Source organism: Psittacula echo, assembly GCF_963264785.1.
Source record: "Psittacula echo genome assembly, chromosome: 2".
NCBI classification, from domain to species: domain Eukaryota; kingdom Metazoa; phylum Chordata; class Aves; order Psittaciformes; family Psittacidae; genus Psittacula; species Psittacula echo.
In genome coordinates, this window is record NC_137737.1 from 96,587,325 (window position 1) to 96,615,306 (window position 27,982).

The following is a 27,982-nucleotide window of genomic DNA, read 5'->3' on the forward strand; positions in this document are numbered from 1 at the left end:
AGCGCTAGGATTTTTGCTTATACCTGTTAGAAGATTCCTTTCTGCTTGTCATATTCCCCTTGTAATAGGCAAACCTACTCTCTGATTAGACAAAATCTGTTTTTCTAAGATGAAGATTTGCTGGGTTTTTTTGTTGGTGGAGGCTTGTGGGAGTTTTGGGTTGGTTTGGGTTTTTGTGGTTTTAAATTTGTTGTTGGTTTTGGTTTGGTTTCTGTAACTTACAGAAAGCAAGGCAAGTGGAAAAACGGTAACAGGAGAGCATTTCAGATAGATAACCTAATGAAACAGAATTGACTGTAAGTGCTATTCTTGTATAATTCTGATTACTACTCTGTAATGTGGTCTAATGATGCTTCCGTCAAGTTGTACTGTTTTTACTGCCATAGTTCTCCAGTTGTTAACTTTGAAATGACACATAGCCATCCAATGAAAATAAAAATTATTTCTAAAAATGTTATATTTCCTTTCAGTACTGTTAAATTATGAAGGCATTTTGAGGTCCTAATCAACAATGGAGGAAACAGATAGGGAAGCAGTTGCAACAGCTGTTCAGAGAGTAGCAGGAATGCTTCAGCGTCCTGATCAGCTGGATAAAGTGGAGCAGTATCGCAGGAGGGAAGCTCGTAAGAAGGCTTCAGTAGAAGCTCGACTCAAGGTACAAACTTGGATAAACCTGAGTATCTGTGGTGCAGCATCAATTTACCTTCCTTTACTTCCCCCTTCCTGCCCTTTCTGCTTTTTGATTCTACAGTTTCTTCCACATAATTTAAAACCATGGATATATATTTTTGATCTTGTCTGAAACAGAAACTTTGCATCCTGAAAGTAACACAGTCGAATGCTGTACATCTTAATGAAATTTTATTCAAGCATTTGAAGTGTTCTTATGTCCTGTAACTTTGACAGTTTATCCATGGACAGCTACCTTCATGCTGTGTAGCTTGTCAGCCAGCTAACTTTACCTTAATGACTGAATGCTGAACTTGTAACAAAAAAATCGATGACTGCATCTGAAAAAGGTCAGTCAGTCAGTTTAGTCTCTGGCTGTTATATGGGTTCATGGAAGATGGCTAAAATCTATGACACTCATGTGGAAGTGTACCCGATGATTCCCCCCTCATTCACATGTGTACATGTGAGTGCATGCACACACATGCACATACACAGGCATAGCCTAAAATATGAGTAAGGTCATCCTATGTTTAGTGTCTCTGTGTGACTTGTTCTGTCACCAGTACTCATTAGCCAACAGTCATTTTGACCGCTATCTTAAGTAATTGGAGTAAAGCCTTAGAAAAGTGTTTTGGGAAATATTTTTTGGTTTACAAGATAAAAATCGCTGGTATACACTGTATCTAATACTTCAGAATAAGTCTGTTTATCCCACAAGTATTTGATGGCTCTTTCTCTGTGGGGGGCTGGATGAAGTAGAAGAGACCCCGTTTTCTTCCACAGTGAAAAAATGTGTTTGCAAATTACACTTTAATTTTTGTCTGTAGCATAGAAACAGAACTTATGCTGATGACTTGGACTGGGTTTTTCAGATTTAAGGCAGGAAGCATGTGGTGGGGTCTATTAATAATAGATCAGTTGTTTAGTTACTGTGAGCTGTTTATAATGCATGAGCAGTCATTTGCTTACTGTATGCTTCTGTAGACAGTGATGACTAAATGTATTTTTGTAAGCTTTGTAAATGCATAAATCCACTTTATGGCTAGTTTCCATTTTATTTACATTAAGTTACCTTAACTTCAGTCATCTATAGATAGTCAGAAATACCTGTTTCAAAAAGAAGCAAAATATCTCTTTAATGCGTTTAGGGTACATTCCTGAAAGAGGTGATGGTAAGTGACAAAGCAGTTTTTCCCATAAGAATTACTATTTTGGACAGGACCAGAAAGATATGTGTTTTGAGCCCTGTTCCTAGGATGGCTTGGCTTTGGTTTTGTTTGGGTTTTTTGTTTGTTTTTGTTTTGTTGGTTGGTTGGTTTTGGTTTTGTTGGGTTTTTTTTCCAGTATGGTGAGGGTTGGTTCAATCTATGATGAATACGCATTCTAGGAAGCAAAGTCCACAATGCTAGGACATGCCTCTCTCCCTTCCCCCACTCCTCACCGCTCCCTGGCCCCATGTGATTAGTAGAACACAAACTGAACGTGGGTGGATATCTGGGTTTAGAATTTTTCTTGGCCATTTGTGTTGGTGACTAAGATCAGTAATTGTTTCTGTTGAACATAATCAGGTTTCTGCTAAAGTTAAATAGGCAAAAGTGTGAATATGTAATACTTGAAGCTCTGCCTCCCAAGAAATTGTATTGAACAGTTAATGGTTGTGTGATTTTTAAAATACCTTATCTTCAGCTTCAAGAGATTGTATTTGAATATCATCCAGAGTGTCTGAGTATCCTAATTACCTCAGTTCCTGTAAGGGAAAAATGTGTTAATGCAGCAGTTCTGTAAATAGGTACTGCATAAAAATGCCTTACGACTGCTTAATTGTACTGAGTCTGACAGGAAAATACAGCTTTAGCAATAAAATCAGCATGTCATAATTTGAAAGTACATAAACAGCAATAGTTTAACAATCACTGCATTTTTCTGGGACTTTCCCAGTACATTTAAAACACAATAAATGTTGTTCATAGTTACCAGGATTTCCTCTTTGGCTTCTAGTATCAGACAAAGTGTTCCACGACTGCCCAAACTTTTTGGCCTTAAACGTATGGCAAAAAATGTGTTTTGAGCTTAGCAAACCCATTGCTATTTCATTTCTTTACTGGTTACTTCAAGTCCTTGAGATATGCAACCTGTTTTCGCTGATGTCTTGTCTTTGGCTTGTATTTGAAGTCTGTTATTTCCAGTTTCATATTCCACTCACCTGATTTCATCTTAGTCACATGTTTTAAAAAACACATACATAAAAAACGTTGTGGATGTGATCTGATTTCTTTCACTCAGTATGCACTGTAATGCATGTTCTATAAGGTACCTGGGATGTCGAATGATATTCAGGACTAATAGCTTATTCAAAAAGGCTTTATTTCAAGTGTCACCTGTCACAAGAGATACCTATATCAATAACCTCTCTTTTTCCCAAAAATAATCTAGTACTTTATTATTGATGTGGCTGTTGATGTTTCACAATGTTGAAATTTTATTCAGTTTTGGGTTTTGTTGTATTTTGACTGAATTCCTTTTGAGTTATTTCGGGGTTTTGCCTTCAGGCATAATAGACCAGAGGGTTTGGTTTTTGGTTTTTAGAACATTTTCAGTTGCCAGTCAAATTTTGTTAATTGCTTTAGGAAAATGCTCTGTGAATCTGTACATACCAAGCATTCTGTTGAGACATCTGGATCAGCTTTATTCTGATATCCTTTGAAATTAATTTAAGAAGGAAACGTGAAGAAATCTCATTCTGCCTTCCGATGATCCTGGTTTAATATAGATTTATAATGGTCATGATCTATGTGCCTATGCTGTTGTGTTAGCTTTGTAGGTGAACCAATTGTGTCTAGGTCCTTGAAACTAGATAAAACTTCAGAACTTAAAAAAAAAAAAAAAAAAAGAATAAGTGCACACGCACAGAGGAAGTTACACGTTTCTAGTAAGCTATAACACTACCTTTTCAGGTGTGGTTTTTCTCTGAAAATGTTAGATGCAGAAATGAAAATGAATTCCTGAGAAATGCTGAAAATACAAAGCTTACCATGATTAATAAGAGTTCATTCTTTGTCTTTTTCTTTGTATTTAAGGCAGCAATACAGTCACAGTTAGACGGAGTACGAACAGGTTTAAGTCAACTGCACAATGCGCTTAATGATGTGAAGGATATTCAGCAGTCTTTGATAGATGTCAATAAGGACTGGAGACAGAGCATCAACACCATAGAAAACCTCAAGGATGTTAAGGATGCCGTAGTGCAACATAGCCAACTGGCAGCTGCTGTAGAAAATCTCAAGAACATATTTTCAGGTAATCTCGTGGTCTTTATATAATCCATCACATTCTGAAGGCATTTTAAAATCATACTAACAGCTGTCAAGTTTTCAAGTAATGTTGAGAACTTTAAACTTTGCTGGGAAAGAGAAATCACCTATGCATCATGTTCAGAGAATTAGCTGGTAACCATTTAATATATATCAAGTCTAAATTGTGCTGTAAGAACTTCTAGTCTAGCCTATCTCATAATCAAACACAAGTCACAAAGAAGCTTCTTGCTAGCAGTCAGTAGCACCGATAACATGTGTAGTATAAAGACTGAAATATGCAAGTGCCATGTACAGAAAGAACATTCAGAAAGATCTGGAATGTTGCCAGCGAGTTGGGCACCTGTAGCAAGCCTGTGGGGTAAAAATAGTTCCAAATGATTTTGGGGAGCAAAAGCTTTGTGCAAGCAAGGCGAAATATGAAAGGGCATGATCTCCAGTCAATGATTCCCTGCAGTCTTTCTCACACCACAGCCTCCAAGGATTTCCGTTAATGTTACAAGCCTAAGTATAAACCACCTGAAGTTCAGTTTGAACTATGCACAGTCCTTGCTTCAAAATCAGACATCATAATCACAGATAGTAACTCATGCATAAAGGAGTTATACAGGGGAGACCCTTCTTCCTTGCACCACTGCAGAAGTGTGAAGGTTTGCAAAATTAGATAAGATTAATATGATATAATGGGTACTGTAAAGATAAAGAAAATAGGATTACCTCTGTCCTCTTATGCAGCCTTTTTGGTGCACATTCCATTCCATCTTGAATCAGGGTGAATTCCTTGCCAGGACTTTTCTGCTTGTAAGTAATTTTAAGAATTTTTCCCCTATAATGAGGGCTAAACCTATCATGCCATTTTGATTTCATTTGAATAGGCTTTTCTTTCCTCTTTTTTCCTGATAGTAAGTCAGTGTACCTATAAAGAAAAATTGTTTCCCAGTCGTACCACATTGATTTGTTTAATTTCTGTGAGAGTGCATCCAACTGCTACAGTACCAAAGCGGAATACTCTCTTCAAACAGCCACCCAAATGTAATATTTACATTCAATGCCTAGCATTGCATGTAAGCAACAGAGAACAGCTAGAACAACAAAATCTTGTATGTTACAATGCTGAGTTATTTTGGGGATGTTGGTTTTTTTTGCACTGAATGCAGTTGAGGCAATGCCTTTACTGGCATTCTGAGAAGGTTTTAGTGTGAAGCATCTCCTGTTGGGATTCTTAAACAGTATAGTTGTTGATAACTTCACTCTGAGCAAAACAAGTATTTTATAAATGAAGTTGTTTTCAGCATGATTACTGATTGTGTATAAGTGCCTTTTCAAACCTTGTTTGGGGGACACCAGTTTTATCACTAGCTGTCTTTTTTGCAGTGACCATTTTTATGTTGAGATTTTTCAGTTCTTTTCCCCCCAGGATCCTAACCCTCTTCTCTAGTATTCTTCAAATACTGAAAAACAGCAAAGAAAAAGAAAAATCTTCTAAAAACTTTAGCAGTATAGGTAATTATCCCTATTTTTATTTTGCGCCTTAGGCAGGCAAAAACTTCCTGCATGAAGGAGGTAAAAATCAGTATTATTTGGTGTATGTAGCATCAGGTTAAGCAGGATAAGTGACTTTTAGTCAGGCAAGTTAAATGACTTTTGTAGAAGATACAAGAAAGCTCGTACTGCAATTTGTTTCATAGTAGATTTTCATGGATTTTTATTTTCTTTTAAGAGGGGGTGGGAGAGGGAGAGAAAAGAGAACATTATTTTCTTTCTCTAGGTACTGTGATATTTGTTTAGCCACTGATCAAAATGGAGCATTATAGTAAATAATGGATAAAGGCATTCAGCATTTACTAGCAATTTTTGAGTATTTAACAATAATTTCCTTTAAATTATTTCAGAATAATTACTAGAGGTGTTCTTCAGCTTGTTTCCTAGTGCTTTTATTGTATTTATTCTCTGTATTTTGACTGTGTTGTTTTATTCTATGTTCTTTTCTGCTTCTCTGCCTATCTTTCAGTTCCAGAGATAGTCAGGGAGACCCATGATCTGATTGAGCGAGGGGAACTTCTGCAAGCTCATAGAAAACTGATGGATTTGGAATGTTCTCGTGATGACCTGATGTATGAGCAGTATCGCATGGACAGCAAAAACACACATGACATGAACCTCATCCATACATACTTTGGGGATATGCAGAAACTTTCTGAGGAGTTGGCAAAGCAACTTTGGATGGTGGTTCAAAGATCTCTTGTTACAGTCCGTCGAGATCCAACCTTGCTTGTTTCTGTTGTTAGGATAATTGAGAGGGAAGAGAAAATAGACAGGCGCATGTTAGACCGGAAAAAACAAACTGGGTTCATACCTCCTGGCAGACCAAAGAAGTGGAAAGAGAAGATGTTCAACATTTTGGATAGAACTGTGAGCACACGAATTGAAGGCACTCAAGCAGATACTAGAGAATCTGACAAAATGTGGCTCGTGCGCCATCTAGAAATCATACGTAAATATGTCGTTGATGACCTGCTTGTGGCTAAAACCCTGCTGGATCAATGTTTTCCTCCAAATTATGACATTTTCAACAAATTGCTAGACATGTACCATCAAGCTTTGTCTACCCGCATGCAAGAGCTTGCTGCAGAGGACCTGGAAGCAAATGAGATTGTTAGCCTTCTTAGTTGGGTTTTAAATACATACAAAAGGTAAGGTCTCCATCTCTTCTGTTAGCAGTAGCTGAGAGTAAGCATGCGAAACACAATCTATGTGCTAATATTTGCATGTCTGTTAACATATAAGATACCTTTCCTATGGAGACAGGCTGAGAGAGTTAGGTTTGTTCAGCCTGGAGAAGAGAAGGCTCAGGGGATACCTTAGAGCAGCTTCTAATACCTGAAATAGGCATACAAGAAATCTGGAGAGGATGTTATTACAAGGGTGTGTAGTGACAACACAAGGGAAAATGATTTTAAACTGAAAGAAGGTAAATTTAGGTTAAATATAAAGGAAGAAATGCTTCACTATGAGGGTGGTGAAACACTGGCACAGGTTGCCTGGAGAAGCTGTGTCTGCCCCATCCCTGGCAGTGTTCAAGGACAGGCTGGATAGGGCATTGAGCAATCTGGTCTAGCAGGAACTATCCCTGCCTGTGGCAGAAGGATTGAACTAGATAATCTTTAAAGGTCCCTTCTGAGCCAAACGATTCTATGGAGACCATGGGTCACTGGAGCCTGTGGACCTTTAGAGTCAGCAACTGGAAAGACTGGGGTGTGTTGAAGTATAAGCATCCCCAACTAGGGTAGGAGCCACAGTGGGGGCTGGAACTAGATGGTCTTTAAGATCCCTTCCAACTCAAACCATTGTACGAGTCTATGCAACCAAAGAATTAAAGAACTTGCTCATTCAACGTTTTTTATGCACTTGCTTCCTGGAAACCACTCCTTAAAACTTCCTTGCATTTTCTAATGTGATTTTGAGCTGTTTTGTAAGCTTAAAGTTTTAATGCCTCTAAAGTTTTAAAGACCTGCTTGAAGCTCCCGTCACCTTGTATTTGTGTGCCAGTACTGGGAAAGAGCAGAAGAAACTGAGAGCTCGTATGTGAAACAAAATTGTTGTTGGCCACAGCCCCAGAAGATCTGTATGGTTAACAACTTTCTATTGTTCTTTCTTACAGGGGCTGGGACTGTTTCAGTGTTCTTTCATTGATGTTAAATGGAAAGAATGTAGTAACTTCCTTCAGATTTTCTCTCAGAACTGTGTAGCGATTGGCTTATTTAGAAGAATTTCTGCTTACAGGTTTTCTCTTAAACTCTTTTTGTGTTGTGTTCTGCAATTGGGGAGATTTTTGTTTTCACCCTCCAAGTAGAAACAGCTCAAAAGGCAACTGTTTAGTTTCTGCTAGCATGTAGTTACTAGAGCAACTGATTTGTTTGGGGAGAAAGTGATGCTAGCCTTTCTGTGACTCATGGCTGTGATCCTGTTCTTGAGAGCTGGCACTGACCCAGAGTCCGTGCTGTGTACACTTCTGCTGTCTTCAATTGTTCAATCTCACTGATTCAACAAATTGCATGCTTGATTATATAATATATATTATATGTATAATATAATAATAGCATAAAGGGAATAGGCAGAAGATAAGGCTGGTGTCCTGGGTTCAGCAGCAGCAGTCAGTTTTTCTCCTTCTTAGTAGCTGGTGCAGCGCTGTGGTTTTGACTTTCGGCCTGGGAATAATACTGATAAAGCCAATGTTTTCAGTTGCTGGTCAGAATGTTTACTCTGACCAAGGACTTTGTGAGTCTCATGCTCTGCCAGGGAGGAGGGGAAGCCAGGAGGAAGCAGGGACAGGACACCTGACACAAAACTAACCAAAGAGGTATTCCATACCACAGCACGTCATGCCCGGGGATGTAACTGGGAGTTACCTGGAAGGGCTGGATCACGGCGGGGTGGGCATGAGGTATCACAGTATCACAGTATGTTAGAGATTGGAAGGGACCTCAAAAGATCATCTAGTCCAGTCCCCCTGCCAGAGCAGGAACACCTAGATAAGGTTACACAGGAATGTGTCCAGGCGGGTTTTGAATGTCTCCAGAGAAGGAGACTCCACAACCTCCCTGGGCAGCCTGTTCCAGTGTTCCGTCACCCTCACTGAGAAGAAGTTTCTTCTCAAGTTTAAGTGGAACCTCTTGTGTTCCAGTTTGAGCCCATTACCCCTTGTCCTGTCATTGTTTGCCACTGAGAAGAGCCTGGCTCCATCCTCATGACACTCCCCCTTTATATATTTATATACACTAATAAGGTCACCCCTCAGTCTCCTCCAAACTATAGAGACCCAGCTCCCTCAGCCTTTCCTCATAAGGGAGATGCTCCACTCCCTTAATCATCTTAGTTGCCCTGTGCTGGACTCTCTCCAGCAGGTCCCTGTCCTTCTTGAACTGAGGGGCCCAGAACTGAACACAATACTCCAGATGCGGTCTCACCAGGGCCGAGTAGAGGGGAAGGAGGACCTCTCTCGACATACTAACCACCCTCCCTTCTAATACACCGCAGGGTGCCATTGGCCTTCTTGGCCACAAGGGCACAGTGTTGGCTCATGGTCATCCTGCCATCCACTAGGACCCCCAGGTCCCTCTCCCCTACACTACTCTCTAACAGGTTGTTCCCTAACCTATACTGGAACCTGGGGTTGTTCCTGCCCAGATGCAGGACTCTACACTTTCCCTTGTTATATTTCATCAAGTTACTCCCTGCCCAACTCTCCAGCCTGTCCAGGTCTCGCTGGATGGCAGCACAGCCTTCTGGCGTGTCAGCCACTCCTCCCAGCTTAGTGTCATCAGCAAACTTGCTGACAGTACACTCAATTCCCTCATCTAAATCATTGATGAATATATTAAATAATACTGGTCCCAATACTGACCCTTGAGGCACTCCACTAGATACAGGCCTCCAACTAGACTCCGCCCCATAGACTACAACTCTCTGGCTTCTCTCCTTCAGCCAGTTCGCGGTCCACCTCACCACCTGATCATTCAGACCACACTTCCTCAATTTAGCTATGAGGATGCTGTGGGAGACTGTGTCAAATGCTTTGCTGAAGTCAAGGTAGACCACATCCACCGCTCTCCCATCATCCATCCACAATGTTATTTCCTCATAAAAGGCTATGAGGTTGGTCAAGCATGACTTCCCCTTGGTAAAGCCATGTTGACTGCCCCTCATAACCCTCTTATCCTTGACATGCCTTAAGATGGCATCAAGGATAAGGTGCTCCATCACTTTCCCAGGGATGGAGGTGAGGCTGACGGGTCTATAGTTACCCGGGTCCTCCTTCTTGCCCTTTTTGAAGACTGGAGTGACATTTGCTTTCCTCCAGTCCTCAGGCACCTCTCCCGTTTCCCAAGACTTGGTAAAGATGATGGAGAGTGGTCTAGCAATGACTTCCGCCAGTTCCCTCAGCACCCGCGGGTGCATCCCATCTGGACTCATGGATTTATGGATGTCCAGATTGCTCAACTGGTCCCTAACCCATTCCTCATTGACTAAGGCAAACTGCTGCATTGACCTGGCTTCATCTGAGGTCTCAGGAGTACAGGGCTCTTCAGGACTGCCTCCGGCAGAGTAGACAGAGACAAAGAAGGCATTCAATAACTCTGCCATCTCTGTATCTTCTGTCACCAGGGCACCCATCCTGTTCACCAGTGGGCCTACCTTGCCTCTGGTGTTAGTTTTATCAGCTATGTATTTGAAAAAGCTCTTTCTGCTGTCCTTGACCCCTCTTGCCAGATTTAATTCTAAGGAGGCCTTAGCCATCCTAGCTGCCTTCCTACATCCTCTAGCAGCAGCCTTATATTCCTCCCAAGTGGCCAGCCCCTCCTTCCATGACCTGTAAACAGGTACCGGTCGGTGAACAGTTGTATTCTTGTCCCTTGTTATTTCCTTTATCATTATTATTATTGGTGGCAGCAGTAGTGATTTGTGTTATACCTTAGTTATTAAACTGTTCTTATCTCAACCCATGGGTGTTGCATTCTTTTGATTCTTCTCCCCGTCCCTCCAGAAGCAGAGGGAAGAAAGGGGGGGAGGGGTGGGGAGTAGACTGCATGCTTCTAATTTACGGCCTGGGCTTAAACCACGACAGCTGGTTATAGAAATTCTACAGAACAGTATTAAGATTAATTTTTTGTTCAGTACTCTTTGTAATGCTTTGCTCTACACTGTGAAGTTCTGCTTTTTTCTTCTTTGCAAGGAACAATAAGGAGTGCCCACTAAGGCATACTTGCATACCTGTGCAGAATATATGAGACATAAAGCTACCAATAAAGAGCTGAGTTCATTGGCCTGTTCTTCTTTGTTAATAGAAGGCCAGAGGAATAACTCCATAGTGAATGAAAATCAGGAACATGTGAATCCCTCTACCTATGGGGATGTCGCCTCTATAGAAATTCTGCTCCCAGGTTCTTCACAGCCCTGAGGTTGATGTTCCAGTAAGGCAATTCTTGGTCTTAAAATTGACCTTCTACCCTCCCCCAGAAAGCAGAGCAGATTGCAATGGAATTAGATGATTCGGAGCTAAATCTCTCTCAATATCTGTTCTGTCATACAGAGAGGGAGCAAAGCGAGCATTGTATCTGTTTACAAAGCAAAAAAATCAAAAGGGGTTGCTCCTACAGCAGGCTGTGTGGCTCATAGCACCTGATGATATTGGCTTGTGGAGGCAGTGAAACAATGAGAGGAGTAGATGCAGTGCAAGATAGCTGAGAATGCACTTCTCCCCTGTATTTTCATGTAATAAGTGTGATGGAAAGTAGAGGAAATATCTCAGGGAAAAGAAATGAGGCTTTGAGTTTCTTCTCTTTAAAAAAAAAAAAAGGTCAGAGGGCAGCACAATAATTGTTTTCTTATAGATTACAGTAAACTGTTATAAAGAGGTTGATATTTAGCTTTTGTCTATGTTTGTAGTGGACAGTGGAAGAAGAAATAGGCTCAGGACTGGGAGTGGGGAAAAGTGCTCAAGCGGGATACTTTCAGAGCTTACCAAATCTCAGTTGCTGGACATGTCTTATCGCTATAGAAAATGTATTGTGTTGTTATGTTTATATGTCATGGTTAAAGTGTGAAGGAGGGTGACCTATATGACACCATGAGAACTGTTTCTGTGATATTTCACCTGCTTTTACCTGCACAAAAAATTGGTTTTATGCTGCTCTCACTTTCCTTGTTCACTTCTATGGAATGCTGAATGGTAGAAGCTAGTTTTGTCCTTTCTAATCTTTCTCTACTTCCATTAAATATAACTGGATGTTAGAGGGAACATAAATATTTGTATTCGCATATTCCACCTGCACTTCAAAGCCAGGTGAGAAAATACTGACTAATTAAGAGAAGCGGTATTGAGGGTGTTTTTTCTGTGTAATGAACTGATAAGAAAGCCATGCATTACTTCTGTTTACAGTATTTCCAAGATAGGAGTTTTAAAAGTATCCTATCTTTTCCCTATGAAAACTTGCCTTAGAATCTGTTTTTAGAACTGTATTCAGCTCTTACCTGAGAAGTGATACTGCATGTGGAATAATAGCCTTTAATATTTGAGTGGGTTGTAGTTTTACTGTGCTAGATGTATTCGTCTTTCATATTTAAATCAATGAGAGCTTTGGAAACATACTGCTATTACTAAATCTTCACCAGTTTGGGACCAGGACTCTACCTGGTCTAAAATCCAGACATTCAGGGGAAAAAACTAAAGTCTTGTAAGATACTGATGCCCATATTTTTTTAACATCATTTTATCAGATACTGATCAAGTGTTGACAAAACTGCTAAAGGTTCACAAATATTGCTACAGGCATTGCCAACAATCTCACTCTCAGGAAGAACAGAAGGAATGGTACTATGCATCTAGCTGGATGTTGTCTCTGGATCAAGTACTTCTTTTTACAAGGCAGAGCAGGATTGGGAGCAAGCCTGACATAGGAGGCAGAATAGAAGCCTTTAAAATGTTTCCAGATAATACAATTGATTGAAATTTTCAACTTAATAATAAACTGGGTTTTTTTTTGAAGGGAAGTAATTCTTCCCTGTAATTAGAAGCCTCCTAGCACTTCTAAGAGCATTGCCCATCCCTTCCTTTCCCCCAGATGTTGGGTTTTTGCAATCAGGAAAGAGAACTTGTGGTAATGTATAGTATAGTAAGAATTTTTGTCTTTGAGAGCTAGAGGTAGAAGCCTGTTTGGGGCTTCACTTGATAAGCTTTGAGAAAGATTTAATGTCTCTGAGGCCTTGTAGGGAATGATAATATGATGAGGGTAGAAATATCTTCCTGTGTGGCATAGTGCCACAGACAGCTTCTCACAATTCCCCTGAACAAGCTTAGAGCAGGTCCTGCTATTATGTGTATTCTTTATGTAAACAGCAAGAGAACGGAGTTCAGTTTTCTAGATAGCTTGAGCCACGTGAAATACCTTCAGTTTCTTTTTCTACAGGCTCAGGAAGAAGCTACAAATGTAAAGTGTTCAGTTACAGTAGCTTTTATAGTTTCAAATGCTGAAATGTTGGGGTTTTTTAGTAGTTAGCCATTGTATGGGGTTTTTTTTAGTGCTTTGAGGGTTTTTTTTTCATTACAGGGAAGCAGCACTATGCTCACTTATTGCATGCACCCAAAGCACTTTAACTTGCAGAAATATACAAACTAAACACTTGTTTAGGATTTCTTTTTTAATTTGCTATTTGTTTTTTATAGTTGCCACTGCAAATATAGAATTTGTGGCTTCCTTCTGCAAGCACACTAAAAATGGAATGTGGAACAATTTATGTGTTATGATTGAATGTATTTCCATCAGCAGTTAATAATGCATTCTCTGAAGAGTGTGGTTTAGGGTTACTGGGTTTTAAAGCATAAAATATTAAAAATTCTTTCTGTGTTGTGCTTTGGCATAGCTTTGGGTTTTTTAGTTACACAAGCAACTCATTATACAATCTTATATAGATGGAAAATATCATTTTAATGAAATGCACTTTTGATTTGGCATGTGAGGTGCCTCCTCCTCTTAGGTGTATTCTCTTCCAATACAGGAAAGAGTTAGATTTTCTTTCAATGTATTTTAGCTTTGATAGAGATGTGATAAAAGTAGCAAAGCAGAAGCTTTTTTGAGAAACTGAGGAGAGGATTTGGTACTTTTCACTGATCTTTCCCATTCTAAAGTTCAGAATGTGTAAATTGTCTGTCATCACCTCTTAAACTTAAAACACACATAAAATCGGCCCCTATTAAGAGCCCACAGATTGAACCAGTTGGCTTTTACTCAGTCTTAAGCAGTTGCTTATTCTCATACGTAAAAGTTAGAAAGACATGAAAGGACTGAATATTTAAAATGTCTGTAATATATGTTTTTAATATATGCTGGGCTATTGCTTTTACATCCTGTTCTTTCTATTGCATAGTTTTATTTACATTCCTTGTAAATGCAGTTATTGTTGCAGTTACTATTAAGAACTTTCTGAAATGTATAGATATTGGAAAACTGCCCATTACAGTGGTCATGCAAAAAAAGCTGATTAGTTTTTAACTTTTTATCAAATTTTTTTACTAATCTGTAATGTCTCTTTTTGTTTGCTTGTTTTTTTTAAACTCAGTACAGAGATGATGGGAAATTCAGAACTGTCTCCCGAAGTGGATGTGAATTCTCTGGATGCTCTGATTTCACAAAATGTGGTAGACCAGCTTCTCAGCAAGTACATGTCGACACTTACTGTGAGTAATGATAGTGCAAAAATAAGTTTGAATGCGTTTATGGCAGCGTTAGTGCCTCAGTGCTGTTCCTCCATCAGAGGAAACTAATGTGTCGAATGGTATCACTACTTTTATAAATTTTCATGTACTATGTGTAGGTCTGTTTATAAAATTGTAATCAGGTGACTTTATAGATTTAAATCATGACATTTCAAGGAATAATTATGCTTTACAGACCGTATTAATCATAGCTTATTAGAAAGGAGGGAGTTCAGTATTCGTACATGTAAAATCATAGTTATAGTATGTTACGTATTACTATACTGAAAAGCCACTGAATGCAGTTGGTCCCTATAGTAACCATGTCAACATTTAATACAGATGTGATCTTTTCAAGGTAATCAGGATATTCATGTTTGCCAGATTGATTCTTTTAACACTTTTTCCCTTCATGCCTGTCAACTGCATGAGCATGATTTCCTTTTGTGGATGCTGTTTTAAGTGCATCTTAACCAAGAATAGGTGTCCTTAGATTTACCCTAAGCATCACTGGAAATTGGCCAACTGCGTGGCAAAAGAATCAGTACATGTTTGTCAGGTTTTTAGATGTATTTTTCTTTAAAGATTAGGGTAGTTGGAACTTTGGGCTTACTGTTCTTACATTGTTCAGTTGAATTCCTCCTCCTCCTAAGCTTAGGAACTCTGCCAAGCAGAGGAGGGAAATTTTTCTACTCCTTTGGATGTGCCAGCTGCTAAAATATGACCAGCAACAGCAACTACTTGACCTTAGTATCACAATAATATGAACCAATCTTGTTAAGTCTCAAGGAAGTTGCCAGTAGAGGCTCTGCTTCACATTAGCTTTATTAGGACTTTCATGTAAGTTTATTTTTCTGCACTTACCTTTAGGACAAAAAACATTGGTTTGTTTTCTCAAGCTACTTTTGGCTTGAGTCAGGAAATGCCTTTGAATTCATTTCATCCCCTACTAAGATGAAAAAATATACTTGCATTGGTTGTTCAGAAATGTTTTTTCCCTACTCACTGGAAAATATAGAACACTTGTATTTATAATCTATAAATAAAATAAAGCAAAGCTACTGTGCTGTTAAACACAGAGTGGTTTTCTTTTGCTGGTTTTGATTTTTTGGCTGCATCTTCTTTTTTAAGGCAGAAAATACTGAAACTGCTGATTTGTTTCACAGGATTCAGCCTGATCTAATTTTCTACACATCCCCACTTAACTTCCACTTTATTTCTTTCAATGTTTCATTTAAAACTGTTTGTAAACAAAACATAACTAGTTTGGTTTGGGTAAATTAAAGTATTTCCTAATTGTAACTATCAAGTATTGATGTTTAAGTCAATAAAAATGGCTCATTTTCATAAGAAATAAAATGCTAATAGGTATTAACAGATTTCTAATAGATTATTTTTTTCCCTAAGTGCCTCAGCTTTAGAAAGTTCTTGTAAATGATGATCTTAAGGTAAAAACTGTTGATGTCCCTTGGGCTTCTGGCTTAAAGATTAACTGCTTTGTTAGTCGTATCTCATCAGAGCAGTTCCATGCTTATGAGGAAGAAGGTACCTCATTTCACGTGACTGAAGGTGGTAGTATGTATACTTAGCAGGTACAGCACTTGACAGGCCACTCACTGTCATTAAAAAAAGGAGGAAACTAGACGTCTGCGTTTGGTCAGCAGCATTCCTTGTGCAGGAAGACTGTTTTCAGTTTCTTCCTTTATTCTATCTGCTGATAAGAGTTTTGACCAAAATATACTAATTTATTACATTTGAAAATGTTAGCATTAAAAACATACCACTATTAGACTGTTATTTTCCCTTTCTGTACATGCCTGCCGGTCCTATTTAATTTTGTGTGGTATGGCATATTAATATACCTGTTACACATTAGAAAGAATTATGAACCTCTACCAGGGGTTTTGACTAAATGTGAATAAAGCAGAAAAGAGTCAGACACCTTCAAACCTTTGAAAATATAGGAATAATTATTTTAGACAGAAATCAAAGAATCCAATTACATGTTTAGCAGACATGTTGGTCTTTACTGCCTACTCTAGCAAATATGTCCATGGTATCTGTGTGATGCAACTGATCACAAAACTGGCTTAATCTGCTTCTAAAACCAGTTGTTATTAATGTCTGTTTGCTATATACTGTGCTGGTCAGCTGGGAGGAGAGCCAACTGTTTTATCTCCCTCACAATTTTCTGTACCACTTATGCTCCAAGAAATACAACCCATTTAATCTAATCCTGGAGTTTTGTCCCCAACAGTAACAAGCATCAGTTTCCTAAAATGTATGTAAAGGAACTACAAGCAGATACGTGTTAAAATTTCCAACATTAAGTATTATCCCAGTTTTTTCAGCTCTTGAAAATTTCAGTTTGAAACTACAGCTTGATGCTTAATGAATGCTTCCAAAGTTAATAAACACGTTGATTCTGCCTAACTGACTTGTTCTTTGTGTTAGGAGTACTCCTTTCCAATGTGCCTAAGAAGTGCATCACTGGTTTACCAGTACTAACCTTTTTAGTTACTGCAAATTCCAATTTGCCTATGTTACCTATATCTTGTAGCAATTACAAGAGTGATCAACATTATCTGCTACTATATATACTATGCGTTATGTAAATGACTGCTCTTCCAAATATTGTAGTGGATTTTTTTTTTGTTTTGTTAAATTACAAATCTTTCTCTTGGTTGCTTTATTTAATGTAGTCAAACATCATTGGCTGGCTACGAAAAGCACTGGAGACAGATAAAAAAGACTGGATAAAAGAAACTGAGCCAGAAGCAGATCAAGATGGGTACTATCAGACGACACTCCCAGCTATTGTTTTCCAGGTATAAGAAAAATTGGTTATTCTAGACAATCTGCGGAAGCAGTATATGAATTTGGGGCAATGGAGAGATGGGAGGGGGAAATCAAGCTGTTTGGAATGATGTTGAGTTTATGCCTATTGAAGTATAGGTTTTCTCCTATAGAGTTGTTAGTTGGAGGGGTTGGGTTTTTTTGAACGTTTATTTGCCTTCTTCACTTTAACAGTTAGAATTAGTTCTTTTTGTGTGTAGATTAGAAACACATTTTTCCAAACCTATTTTGTTGGTATTTATATTTAGTTAACTGCTTTTACTTGGGTCTCTTCATGGAAATTTGTAGTATAAGCTGACCAGATGAGATGTTTGCTAGTTAGGAGAATATTGCTTGTTAATATGGTGCTGAGTTAGTTAGGCATGTATTTGTTCCTGTAATTTTTTCATCATACAAACACCTTAATACTGGAAAGAAGAGTGCTGTTGAAGATCAAAAATGTTGCTGTTTAAACCCTATTTCAGTTAACATTAGTGCCTGTCCAAATTATGAAATAGCCTCAAAACAGAAAAGATAAGGCTATTTCTAAGATTTAGAAATAAAAAATAAAGCTGTACAAAAAACAAACACAAAACTGCACCACCCTGTTGGTAGTAGAAGGCTAGTAGTCAGTTTATTATGCTCATTTTCTGATTTTCTTTACAAATACTGTGTTAGGTACCTTCAGTGAAAGATTGATGTTCTCTTCTTCCTGCAATTGTTTTATGCTTTATTTCTTTCCTTTCTCTCTCTGGGTTTTTTGCTGCATTTGTTCTCATTTATATTAGTGCCAAGGTTGACTTATCTAATCCTGTTCGGAAGGTGTGTGATGCCAAAGAAACTGGTGGCTCATTGGATAGTGTTGTGCTGTCAGAGGCTGCGGTGTTGAGATTCATGTAACAGTGGAACTCAAAATCATCTGGGCATGACAGCAGCTCACGTTTCGAGCTGGTTTTGTACCCTTCTTTTCTAGTCCCCCTCCTCCTTCACACAGTTCCCTGTAGGTCACCTGGATCTTGTGCCTAGCTGTGTTTCTGAAGTTTAGAGGTCTCTTCTACTTCACTGATGTTAACTTACTGCTTTCATGTATGGGGAAAGCAAAGGAATTTGAGTTGTAAGGTTATTCATTACTAGCTGCAGGAGTTGACCTGAGAAATTTGATCCACTGCAAAGCCAAATTCCTACTGAATCAGAAATACTAAGTACTCTTGCTGGAGAAAGAATGCAGCTGTTCTCAGTGTCAGGAGAAAACTGCTGTGTATATTAATGGTTGCAAATAATTTAGTTACACTTATAGAAATAGTGATTTTTGGTTTAGTCAGCAGCAATTGTACAGGCTTGTTTAATAAGAAGGACATATGTAAAGCTGTTGCTAGTGGGAGTCTCCAACAAGACAGGAGCTCTGTCTTTGGTTTGCCACTGCTAAAGGTCTCTTTTTATAACTAAACTATTTTTTAACCTAGATGTTTGAGCAGAATCTTCAGGTGGCTGCTCAGATAAATGAAGATTTGAAAACAAAGGTACTCCTTCTGTGTCTTCAACAAATGAATTCATTTTTAACCAGGTAATATAATTTTTTAAAATACAAATGCTTTATGCTGCTTCTGCTTTCCTTTCTTCCTACAATTCCAATACCTGTTTCGTGTATGGATGTTTCTTTACTGCTTGCTTTCTCCTATCACAACTGTGCCAACCAAGCTTTTCTTCCCTTTACTTTCCTTGCTTTCTTCCTCCCTTCCCCTGTTTCGTCACAGAAGTTCTTCAGTGCTGGTGAGTGGCACTTTCAGTTCCTCTCTGCAAATGGCTGTTATGGAGTCAGTTCAACTTTTTTTTTTTATATCTCAAATTTATGTGTTGTACTCCTAACTAAGACAAAACACCTCCTTGGCTGGATTCTGCCCAGAACCAAGGGGTTAAACATCACACGAGCAGCAAGCCTTCCTTTTATAAAATACTTTTTAAGTACCTGACAGGCCCTTATGGAGCATTTGAACCTACAGGTGTACTTAAGTTATTACCGATTTCTGTCTATTTAATGACATTCCTTGTTTACGTTACAGGTACAAAGATGAAGCACAGCTGTATAAAGAAGAACATCTTAAAAATCGTCAGTATCCTCAATGTTATGTTCAATACATGATTGCAGTCATCAACAACTGTCAGACCTTTAAGTAAGTCTGCATGTTCTTAAAGTATTGTGAGAAGAAAAAGTATTGATACTTGATTTGTAATACTGTGTGTTCGCAGGACCTTCTCCTCCTTTTGTATACAAAGAGGGTTTCAGTTAAGATAGTTTAGCTGACTGAAAAAGGCAATAGGTTGAAGCATGTTACTGTTTTAAGAAGCGGATGTTGTGTTTGCTCTTGCCTTTGGCAAGGCAGGCCAAGCCATTGCCCCTCACTGCTGAAAATCCACTTCTTATTCCAAGAATTTCATTGCCAAAGAAAAATTTGTCTGCAACTTTCAGAATTTGAAAAATTCATTCCAGGTAGTTGGTCTGGGGCCAGCCATCTTCTCTTACATTTGATCTCTCACAGTTCACCTTCAAGCAGCCATCATCAAGGTGAACTGAAGAGAAGTAAAGGTAGACCTTACTCTATTAAGAATATCAAAACAGGGAAAGAAATCCTTGTTGCACATGTTTTGGTGCTCAGCAATCAAACCCCATGTTCATCTCTCTCTGCTGCTATTCTCAAGTCTACAAGTCAGCAGCAGTTTATTACCAGCATAAAACTAGCCTAAGCTGATCACTCTAAAGTCATGCTGGAGAGCAAGTTAAGGCTTCCAAAGCAAGCAGCTGGCATTATTTCTCCTTGCAAAATTAAGACTCTCTAGTATGTTTCTTTTCATGTATGCACTCCAGAGATCTAGTAGCAATGCAGTTGTGCATTGGTAGATGATGAAAAGCATTGTTATTTGTCACAGAGAATCTATAATCAGTCTGAAAAGAAAATACTTGAAACTTGAAATGGAAGACACGTTGTCAAGCAGTCATGCAAGCATGGATGCAACTTTAGACATCATTGCCAAAGAAGGATGCTCTAGCCTGCTAGATGAAGTCTTCATGGATTTAGAGGTTAGAACTTTTTTCCTCAAAAAAACCCCAGAAGTATTATTTTATAAGGAAAAATAATTCAGGGATAAAGTAGTTATGAAGCCTTCTGATTGCTAAACATTTTATATGTGGTGTGCTAGCAAAGTGCCAGTGAACATCAGTATTGTTCTTCACTGATACAATTTGTATGTAGGAGACTAAAAGGTTGCTTGATTATATTTCACAGGATGACTTGAGACAGGTTCTTTGTATACAGTGAATATTTTCTAGCAGATTGTACTTAGTCTTATGCTTTTGTAGTTGAGTTTTAAGAATTACTTGGGAAAATAATGCTGACAATTTAATTATCTTTTGTATAATAACGATGCTGGAGAGGGATTCTTCATCAGGGACCATAGTGATGTGACAAGGGGTAATGGGTTTAACCTTAAACAGGGGAAGTTCAAGTTAGATATAAGGAAGAAGTTCTTTGCTGTGAGGGTGGTGAGGCACTGGAGCAGGTTGCCCAAACAAGTGGTAAATGCCTCATCCCTGGCAGTGTTCAAGGCTGGGCTGGACATAGCCTCGGGCAGCATGGTCTGGTGTGAGGTGTCCCTGGCCATGGCAGAGAAGTTGGAACTTGATGATCTTAAGGTCCTTTCCATTCTATGGTTCTATGATCTTGGTACAGATGCAGTACCCCTATAATTAAGACAGCTGATTGACTCCAAAGGTGGGCCTTTTCTGACTGATAAATTTCCATGTGTAAGAATTCTAGCATCTGGGGAAAAAAAAAAATCTTTATTACTAAAAAGAAATTGAGAGTATGGAGAGGAAGGCAGGGAAATTAGAGAAATGGTGGGAGCAAAGAAAGGTGCTCTGGGACTTGTTAAATTTGTAATAATATTTTGAACTAATGTAAATGCCTTGAATGACTCGCATTAAGAAAGATGTTGGAGCAGTGTTTATTTTAAACTTGGAGCTTTTAAGCAAAACCTTTTATTTCTCATTAGCTGTGCTCACTGGTTCTGAGAAGACACTCCATCTACTCTTAATGACCATTCTTTGCAATTCATTAACCTCAAGCTTCATGTCACTATTATAATTTATAAAGTACTGTGCTCTAATACATAAATAACTTTTCCTCTGGGTAGAGCAAAGCAAGATGGGTATGTGGATGTAGAGAATACTGGAATTATGCATTGTAGAGTTCTGGTAAAGAAGTAAAGCATACAGGCCACCAGGTTTGGCATAGGCACAAGGAGTCTGTGAGGCCAGCAAAGGGGAGCAACTGAGTAGCCAGCAGCAGTTCAAGAAATCAAGCATGAAGTTGCATTATAACAACAGTTTTAAAGTGCTTCATATTTAAAATTGGAATCATCAGCTTTTACATGAATTTTATCCTTATACTTTTATTTAGCATAGACATTTAAATAGAAAACATAATAAAGCATTTTAGAGAAGTAATATGACACAAATGCTCAGGCTAGTGCAGCTGGTTTACATACACACAGTGTGTATATCAGGGTAGCTCTCTGTGGCAACTGTCATTCTGACAACTGATCACACAATTGTTCTGTACTGCTTATTCCTATTGAAGGAGTGTAATTTGGAAATGTATGACACTTAAAATTGTTTCCTACTTTTTTGTAACTGCAATGCTATGAAAGTGTTCTAATTGATTGTTTACTGCCTTTTCAGCCACATCTTAATGAGCTGATGACGAAGAAGTGGTTGATGGGGTGTAATGCAGTGGGGACTATCTGTGTCACTGTAGAGGATTATTTCAATGACTTTTCAAAAATAAAGAAGCCTTATAAAAAGGTAAGTGCAAAATAATCTGTGATACTCAGAGTATTGTGTTGGTTTGGAATTAGTGAACACTAAATGGAATGCAGAATCGGAATACAGAAATTGGCTTGATGCATCACTGGAAATGAAAAGCACGTTCATAATGGTGTTGAACTTGCAGAAGTCTGAATCTGGCAGTTCTCTCTCCTTTTCTTTTTTTTTCACTAGTATTGTCAAAGACACATCTGAGGTGCAGGATTTAATCCTGAAAATGTAACGTCATGAATCATAGAATAGTTTGGGTTAGAAGGGACCTTCAAAGCCCATGTAGACCAAACCCCTGCAGTGAGCAGGAACATCTTCAACTAGATCAGGTTGCCCAGAACCACATCCAGCCTGGCCTTGAATGTCTCTGTCATGCATCCACCACCTTTCTGGGCAGCTTGTGCCAGTATTTTACAACCCTCACTGTAAAGAACTCTTCTCACATCCATCCTGAATCTCCCCTTTTAGTTTAAGATCATTACCCCTTGTCCTGTCGTAATACACCCTGCTGAAACGTCTCTTCACATCTTTCTTAGAAGCCCTTTTAAGAACTGAAGGGCCGCAATAAGGTCTCCCCAGAGCCTTCTTCAGGCTGAACAACCCCAACTCTCTCATCCTTGCCCCGTAGGATCGGTGCTCCAGCTCTCTGATTGTTTGTGTGGCCCTCCTCTGGACAAACTCCAACACGTCCATGTCCCTCTTATGTTGGGAGCTCCAGAGCTGGGCACGGTACTCCAAGGTAGGGTCTCACCAGAGCAGAGCAGAGGGGCAGAATCATGTCCCTTGACCTGGGGGCCATGCTTCTTCGCGTGTTACTAGACTGTGTTGTTACCAGCTTGTACTCTTCTATCTCTCCTCAGAAGTTTGTAGACAGATAAAGCCAGCTCTTTGACACCATTTTTTCTGGCCTGTAATTTTTTATTTTTTTAGTTAAAGCAAATTCTGTAATTGTGTTTTAATATTTGCAATGAGGCATAATTAAACCGCTGCCATAAGGTTTCACAAATGCATAATATGTTTAACATGCTGAGGCAGCAGTATAATGTGCTAGGTTAAGTCTTTTTTGTCTTTTTTTTTTCCCTGTGATCTGTCAAAGGGTATCTGCATTTCTCTATTATCCTTTAATCTTTAGTATAATTGTACTTGGTTTTATCCTTTATTGAATTAAAATGAGGTTTGTGTAGTTAAGGTAGCATGTCTTAAATGATTCCCTAAGATGTAGGAAATATTTGGAGCTAGCAAGATCAGGATTTAGGTGAGGTCTTTGAAAAAATCCTTACTAAGTACAACTGCTTAAAATACAGTCTCAAAATCCTGTGGTTTACTCTTTCTTAACTCTTTAAGAGATAGAGGGGACTGTTCAAAGTTCCTCTCATGACCTCTTAAACTTCAGTATTTGCAGATTGTAGAGGCCTCATTATGGAAGTGAATAATAACACATTTTCAGTCCAGAAAAAGTACACACAGAAAGTTAGGTCACTCCCAGAATTAGTCTCTATCGCAGGAACAGCTTTCTTTTCCAGATTTGGTTTCTTACTGTGAGGTAGTAGAGCTTGGCATGAGTTTCTTCAAGTGTTAATACCAGTTTCTGCATTCACATGTTTTTCTTCGTGTAGCATTTATTGCTACCATATGGGGAGGAAGATGGCAAGCACATTTCTTGGCATCCATCGTACCTGCTATTCCACTGTCTCCCAGCACAAAAAAATCTCCTAGACAAGACACCGTAGGTTCTAGCACTCGATGGGACATGCTTTTGTTATCCTGGTTTGTGGTGGGCTTTTTTCTGGTTTTAAAGTACTCTTGGTTAACCCTGTTTTGAAAATCCAGTTTTTAACAGCCACACAAAGAAAGCACCTGCAAAAAGACTGTAGTCTAAAGGGAAGGGCACTGTTCTGGAATGAGGGAGATCTGGATCTTACAGTCATTGTGCTTTGCCATTTTTCCTTGTGTGTAAAGTGAATGCCCTATCACTGAACTGTGGCTCTTCTTGAGTGTTCTCTTTCTCAGCTGTAGTAGACCTGTTCCTTCTTACTTTTCTAGTGTGAAGCGTCCCTGCCCATGGCAGGGAGGTTGGAACTTGATGATCTTAAGGTCCTTTCCAAGCCTAACTGTTCTACGATTCTATGATTCTGTGGGATGAGGCATACATGTCAGTCTCCCACAGTCTGTTCTGTGCAGTTAATTTTCCTCTGTGTAATTGGCATCAATTCCACCAATGCAGGAGAAGCCATCCCTGAACAACCAGCGAACTCTGGTATTTCTTCATAGTCTTGAGAGCAGAACTTGCAATCATGTTTTCCATGTCCTAGATGAGAGCTGTGGCTTCCAGTACTTCCTAGTCTGTTGTCTTCCCTCTTTATTTTCTCTCTTTCCTGAAACCTTTCTCCAGAATTTTGACTAAGGAACATGTTGATTGAAACCAAAGCTTGATCTATGCTGATAAAATATGGTTAAAAGTTTGTAACTGCTTATTCCACATGCTTTTTCTTAATTGTAAGTAACTTTGCCACCGTAGTTAGGGGAAGAAAATACCTCAGGACTTGTGGGATTTAAGGAGTCTTCCTTACATTACAGTTGAAAAAATGCAATGGTTTTGTGGGGGTTTTTTATTACCAAACCTCAGCATTACTCTTACACCACTGCCAGATGCTTCACTTAGTTACCAGGAGCTATTTATGAAAAGACAAGTGCAGTACAGCAGATCAGTCCAGGAATATCTGAGGAAGTGATTGCTGCTGACTCTCAAGACTTCTTACCAGGCTTGACCCAGATAGTGGAGACAAGATTTGCAGTGCTTTATGCAAAATGCTGGAGTTCTCCAGCAGAAGGCCCTCTGGTGGCTGGTCGTTCCTTGACCAGAGATAGAAAGAGCAAGGCTGCAAGGCCAGGCACAGGTCTCTTCTAAAGATATCCAAATTATTTCATGTTTGTTCTCCTAGATAGAACTGCCCTCAAAAATAAAGCAAACCTCATTAGAGATCTTGGTTTTGCTGTTTATTATATTTTTTTTATCAGGAGGATTGGCACATCCTCCTCATTAGAGAAGGACAGATTGTCATTTCTTTTAGCATTGTGAAAATCTAGAGCCACTGAAAATGTATAGTATTAGCAAAAGCTGTGTCCTGGTGATGAAGTGCAAATACACATTTCAAAGCCTGGTAATTGCTCAAAACCTAAAAGTAATGGTGACATTTGCAGGTGTCAGTGGCATAATCCACCACCTTTCTCTTTTCTTTCAGACAATGACTATCGAGGCCCATCGGAGGGTGGTTGTGGAATACATCAGAGCAATCATGTTAAAACGTATATCTTTTAAGAATGCAGAAGAGAGAAAAGAGGGTGCAGAAAGAATGATCAAAGAAGCAGAACAGTTCAGATTTCTGTTTAAGAAGCTTGCGGCTGTAAGTATTTTCTTTGGATAATGCTGTTAACCTGGTGATTTAGAATGAACCACACATGTTTACTGCTTGGGGAGAATGGCTGCAGTTAGATCTCCGTCTCTCTAAAACATTGAGGAACTTGTAAACATCGAGGGTGCCAGCTGGGAGCAGACAGTGTTTCTGAACACATTCAGGCCTGTTGCTATAGCTCCTGTGCACCAGTTTCTACTACTTTGTGCTTATAAAGCTCTCTGCAGTGGAATATTTGAACGGCCCCACAGAGATGGGTGCCTTGAATTCATAGTAGTCAGTGAAAGAAAAAGCAGTTGTTTGTTAATAAAATAATTAAAATAAAGTAAATAAGATGAAATAAAAGAAAATAAATTAAATAAATAAAATTAAAATAAATAAGGCTTTATTTTTCTTGGCTGGAAGAAAGAGCAATACTGCATTGAAGAGATGCAGTTATTTATTACCTAAGTAGTATGCATTCTATTTACTTACAATCAACAAGACATTTAAGGTGCAATAGAGATAGAAAAGACAGGCAGAATAAAGGTAGTTGAGAAACAATGTACAAAATAAACAAACATTCAGTATTCATTTTAGGCTAACTATGTAAGGAGCAGGACTCTGCCAGAAAGCTCCCAGGGACACATATAACAAAATGCAAAAAGAATGCAGAGAAAGCCTTAAAAACTGGGAGGGTGTGGAAAGGCAGCATTCATCTCTGCTCACTGTGGAAGATGCTAGAGATTAAATCGAAGTTACAGTTCAGTTGATAAGTTGTTGAAAGCTGCCTTGGTGCCCAGATGACTAGAAGGAAGCAGATGCAGGGCTAGTTTTGACGTAGTGTTTCTGAAGAGATCTGGCATAAGTTGTTCCTAAAGTTCATGCTGGCATATTAACAAAAGTTCAAGACCAGAATGCATCACCATGTGGATAAATAGAAACAATATGTTCTAAGACATGACTTTTTTTACCGATACTGCGAGGGTAGGTCTCTGGCTGAAGAACAAGGAAAGAGGGAAGAGATTTACAGTGACAATTCGCAAATTACTTTGTTTTCTTAATGTCTGAAAATTCAGCTCTTTGGGGAATTCAAGAGCATTGTTGGGCAAAATACTGATTATAAAGGATTGTTTGTAGAATCCTAGAAGGGTTAGGGTTGAAGGGACCATAGAGATTGTCATGTTCCATAGATATGAGGGATTTTGGTTTGGAAATTAGTTTGGGTTTTTTTTTTTTTACTTTTCCTCTTGCAGGGCTCTGGAGAGGACACTGAAGGACTTTGTGACATCATTAAAGCCATTGCAGAGGTTATCAAGCTAACTGATCCTTCATTGCTCTATTTGGAAGTTTCAACTTTAGTCAGTAAATACCCAGATATCAGGTAATTTTCTTTGCCCTCAAAGTTAAAAGAGAGGAGTTTCTGCATCATAATTTTTGTAGTTTTGGGTGAGATGATGTATTTTTTCATGTTTTATAATGTAGCCACTTTCTTATGAAAAATGATGTTAATATGAAGTGTAGATGAGCTGGGCTGGGAGGTACACGTATGTAAGTACTCGGTGGTACAGCAAGGGAATAACAAAAATATTTCCACTCTGAGTTTTAGAAGGATAAAACATGTTTTAGAATCCTAAGAGAGGCCAAAACAGTGCTTTTATGTTGAGCTGGAGGAGTGAGTTCTGAGTGACTGGAGATGTGTTGAAGAATTGAAGTACATGCTGAAACAGAAAGAAAAGATTGCCAGCTAAGTGATACTTCTGACTAAGATCTTCCTTGTGCGAAGTTTCCCGCTAATGCCAGTTTTACCATTTTCCTTTGTCAGGGATGACCATATTGCAGCTTTGCTGACAGTGAGAGGCGATGCCAGCAGAGATATGAAGCAGAATATCATTGAGACTTTGGATCAAGGTCCGAGCCAACCGAATCCAAACTATGTGCCAATCTTTAAAGAAATTACTGTTCCTACTCTGACTGTGCCAAAACTTCTTAAGTAACTGACAACTTGGTGTCTATATGTCATTACTTCTCTGGGATCGACAGGTTTGAAGTATCTGAGGGCAAATTTGGCAGTGCTATTTTGAGTAAAGTTCAGTATACACTGATACTTGCTAAGCATGTTTCTTTCTAAAGACTTGGATGTGGGGAAATAAGATGGATGTAAAGGTCATGCTTGAAGAATGAAGCTTCTAATGGTGGGGGTCTTTTCACTGACCTATTTACTACAGCCACTGACCTATTTTTGCTGTCAGCTGATGTTTTTCTTGTGGAATATGTTTGCACGGTGTCCTGCAATGCCATATAAAGATGTTTACACAAAAAACAACAGCATATTAGTGTTGGATATGCTAAAATACATCTGCTACAGTACCTAAGCAGACTCCTTTAGAACTGTCTTTATATGGCACTGCGTTGAGCTGAGCGTATATTAATGCCCTCAATCCACTTTCACATTATACATTGTGTATGTACTTACTTTGGTGTAAAATAGTTTATTGCAGAAACCTTAATTACGAAATCAGTTTCCTGACTTGGGGGACTGAATGAAATTGCTGCGGTGCAATTTGATTATAGAGTGAATAAATAAATAAACACACACGAGGTACAATTTTTTTTTCATTGATTCACTAAAAACAGCACAGAAAGCACC

At 38.8% G+C, this 27,982-nt stretch overlaps 1 protein-coding gene across 1 annotated transcript; it reads left to right on the forward strand.

Moving 5' to 3' along the window:
- The first annotated feature begins 466 nt into the window (after positions 1-466).
- EXOC3 (exocyst complex component 3) lies at positions 467-27,964 on the forward strand. The gene is made up of 12 exons (XM_080610314.1): positions 467-655; positions 3,750-3,969; positions 5,995-6,676; positions 14,100-14,217; positions 16,938-17,063; positions 18,534-18,634; positions 19,131-19,241; positions 19,996-20,146; positions 21,806-21,928; positions 25,183-25,344; positions 26,589-26,716; positions 27,158-27,964. Exons 1-12 carry the CDS (start codon positions 512-514, stop codon positions 27,327-27,329), a joined length of 2,238 nt encoding a protein of 745 aa, XP_080466440.1. The 5' UTR covers positions 467-511; the 3' UTR covers positions 27,330-27,964.
- Positions 27,965-27,982: the final 18 nt, after the last annotated feature.

Bases quoted from the DNA above. Each gene is read 5' to 3' on its own strand.
- EXOC3 (XM_080610314.1), top strand. From the start codon at position 512: ATGGAGGAAACAGATAGGGAAGCAGTTGCAACAGCTGTTCAGAGAGTA. The intron at 14,218-16,937 runs GTGAGTAATGAT...TATTTAATGTAG, and splicing joins AGTACATGTCGACACTTACT to TCAAACATCATTGGCTGGCT. The intron at 26,717-27,157 runs GTAATTTTCTTT...TTCCTTTGTCAG, and splicing joins AGTAAATACCCAGATATCAG to GGATGACCATATTGCAGCTT.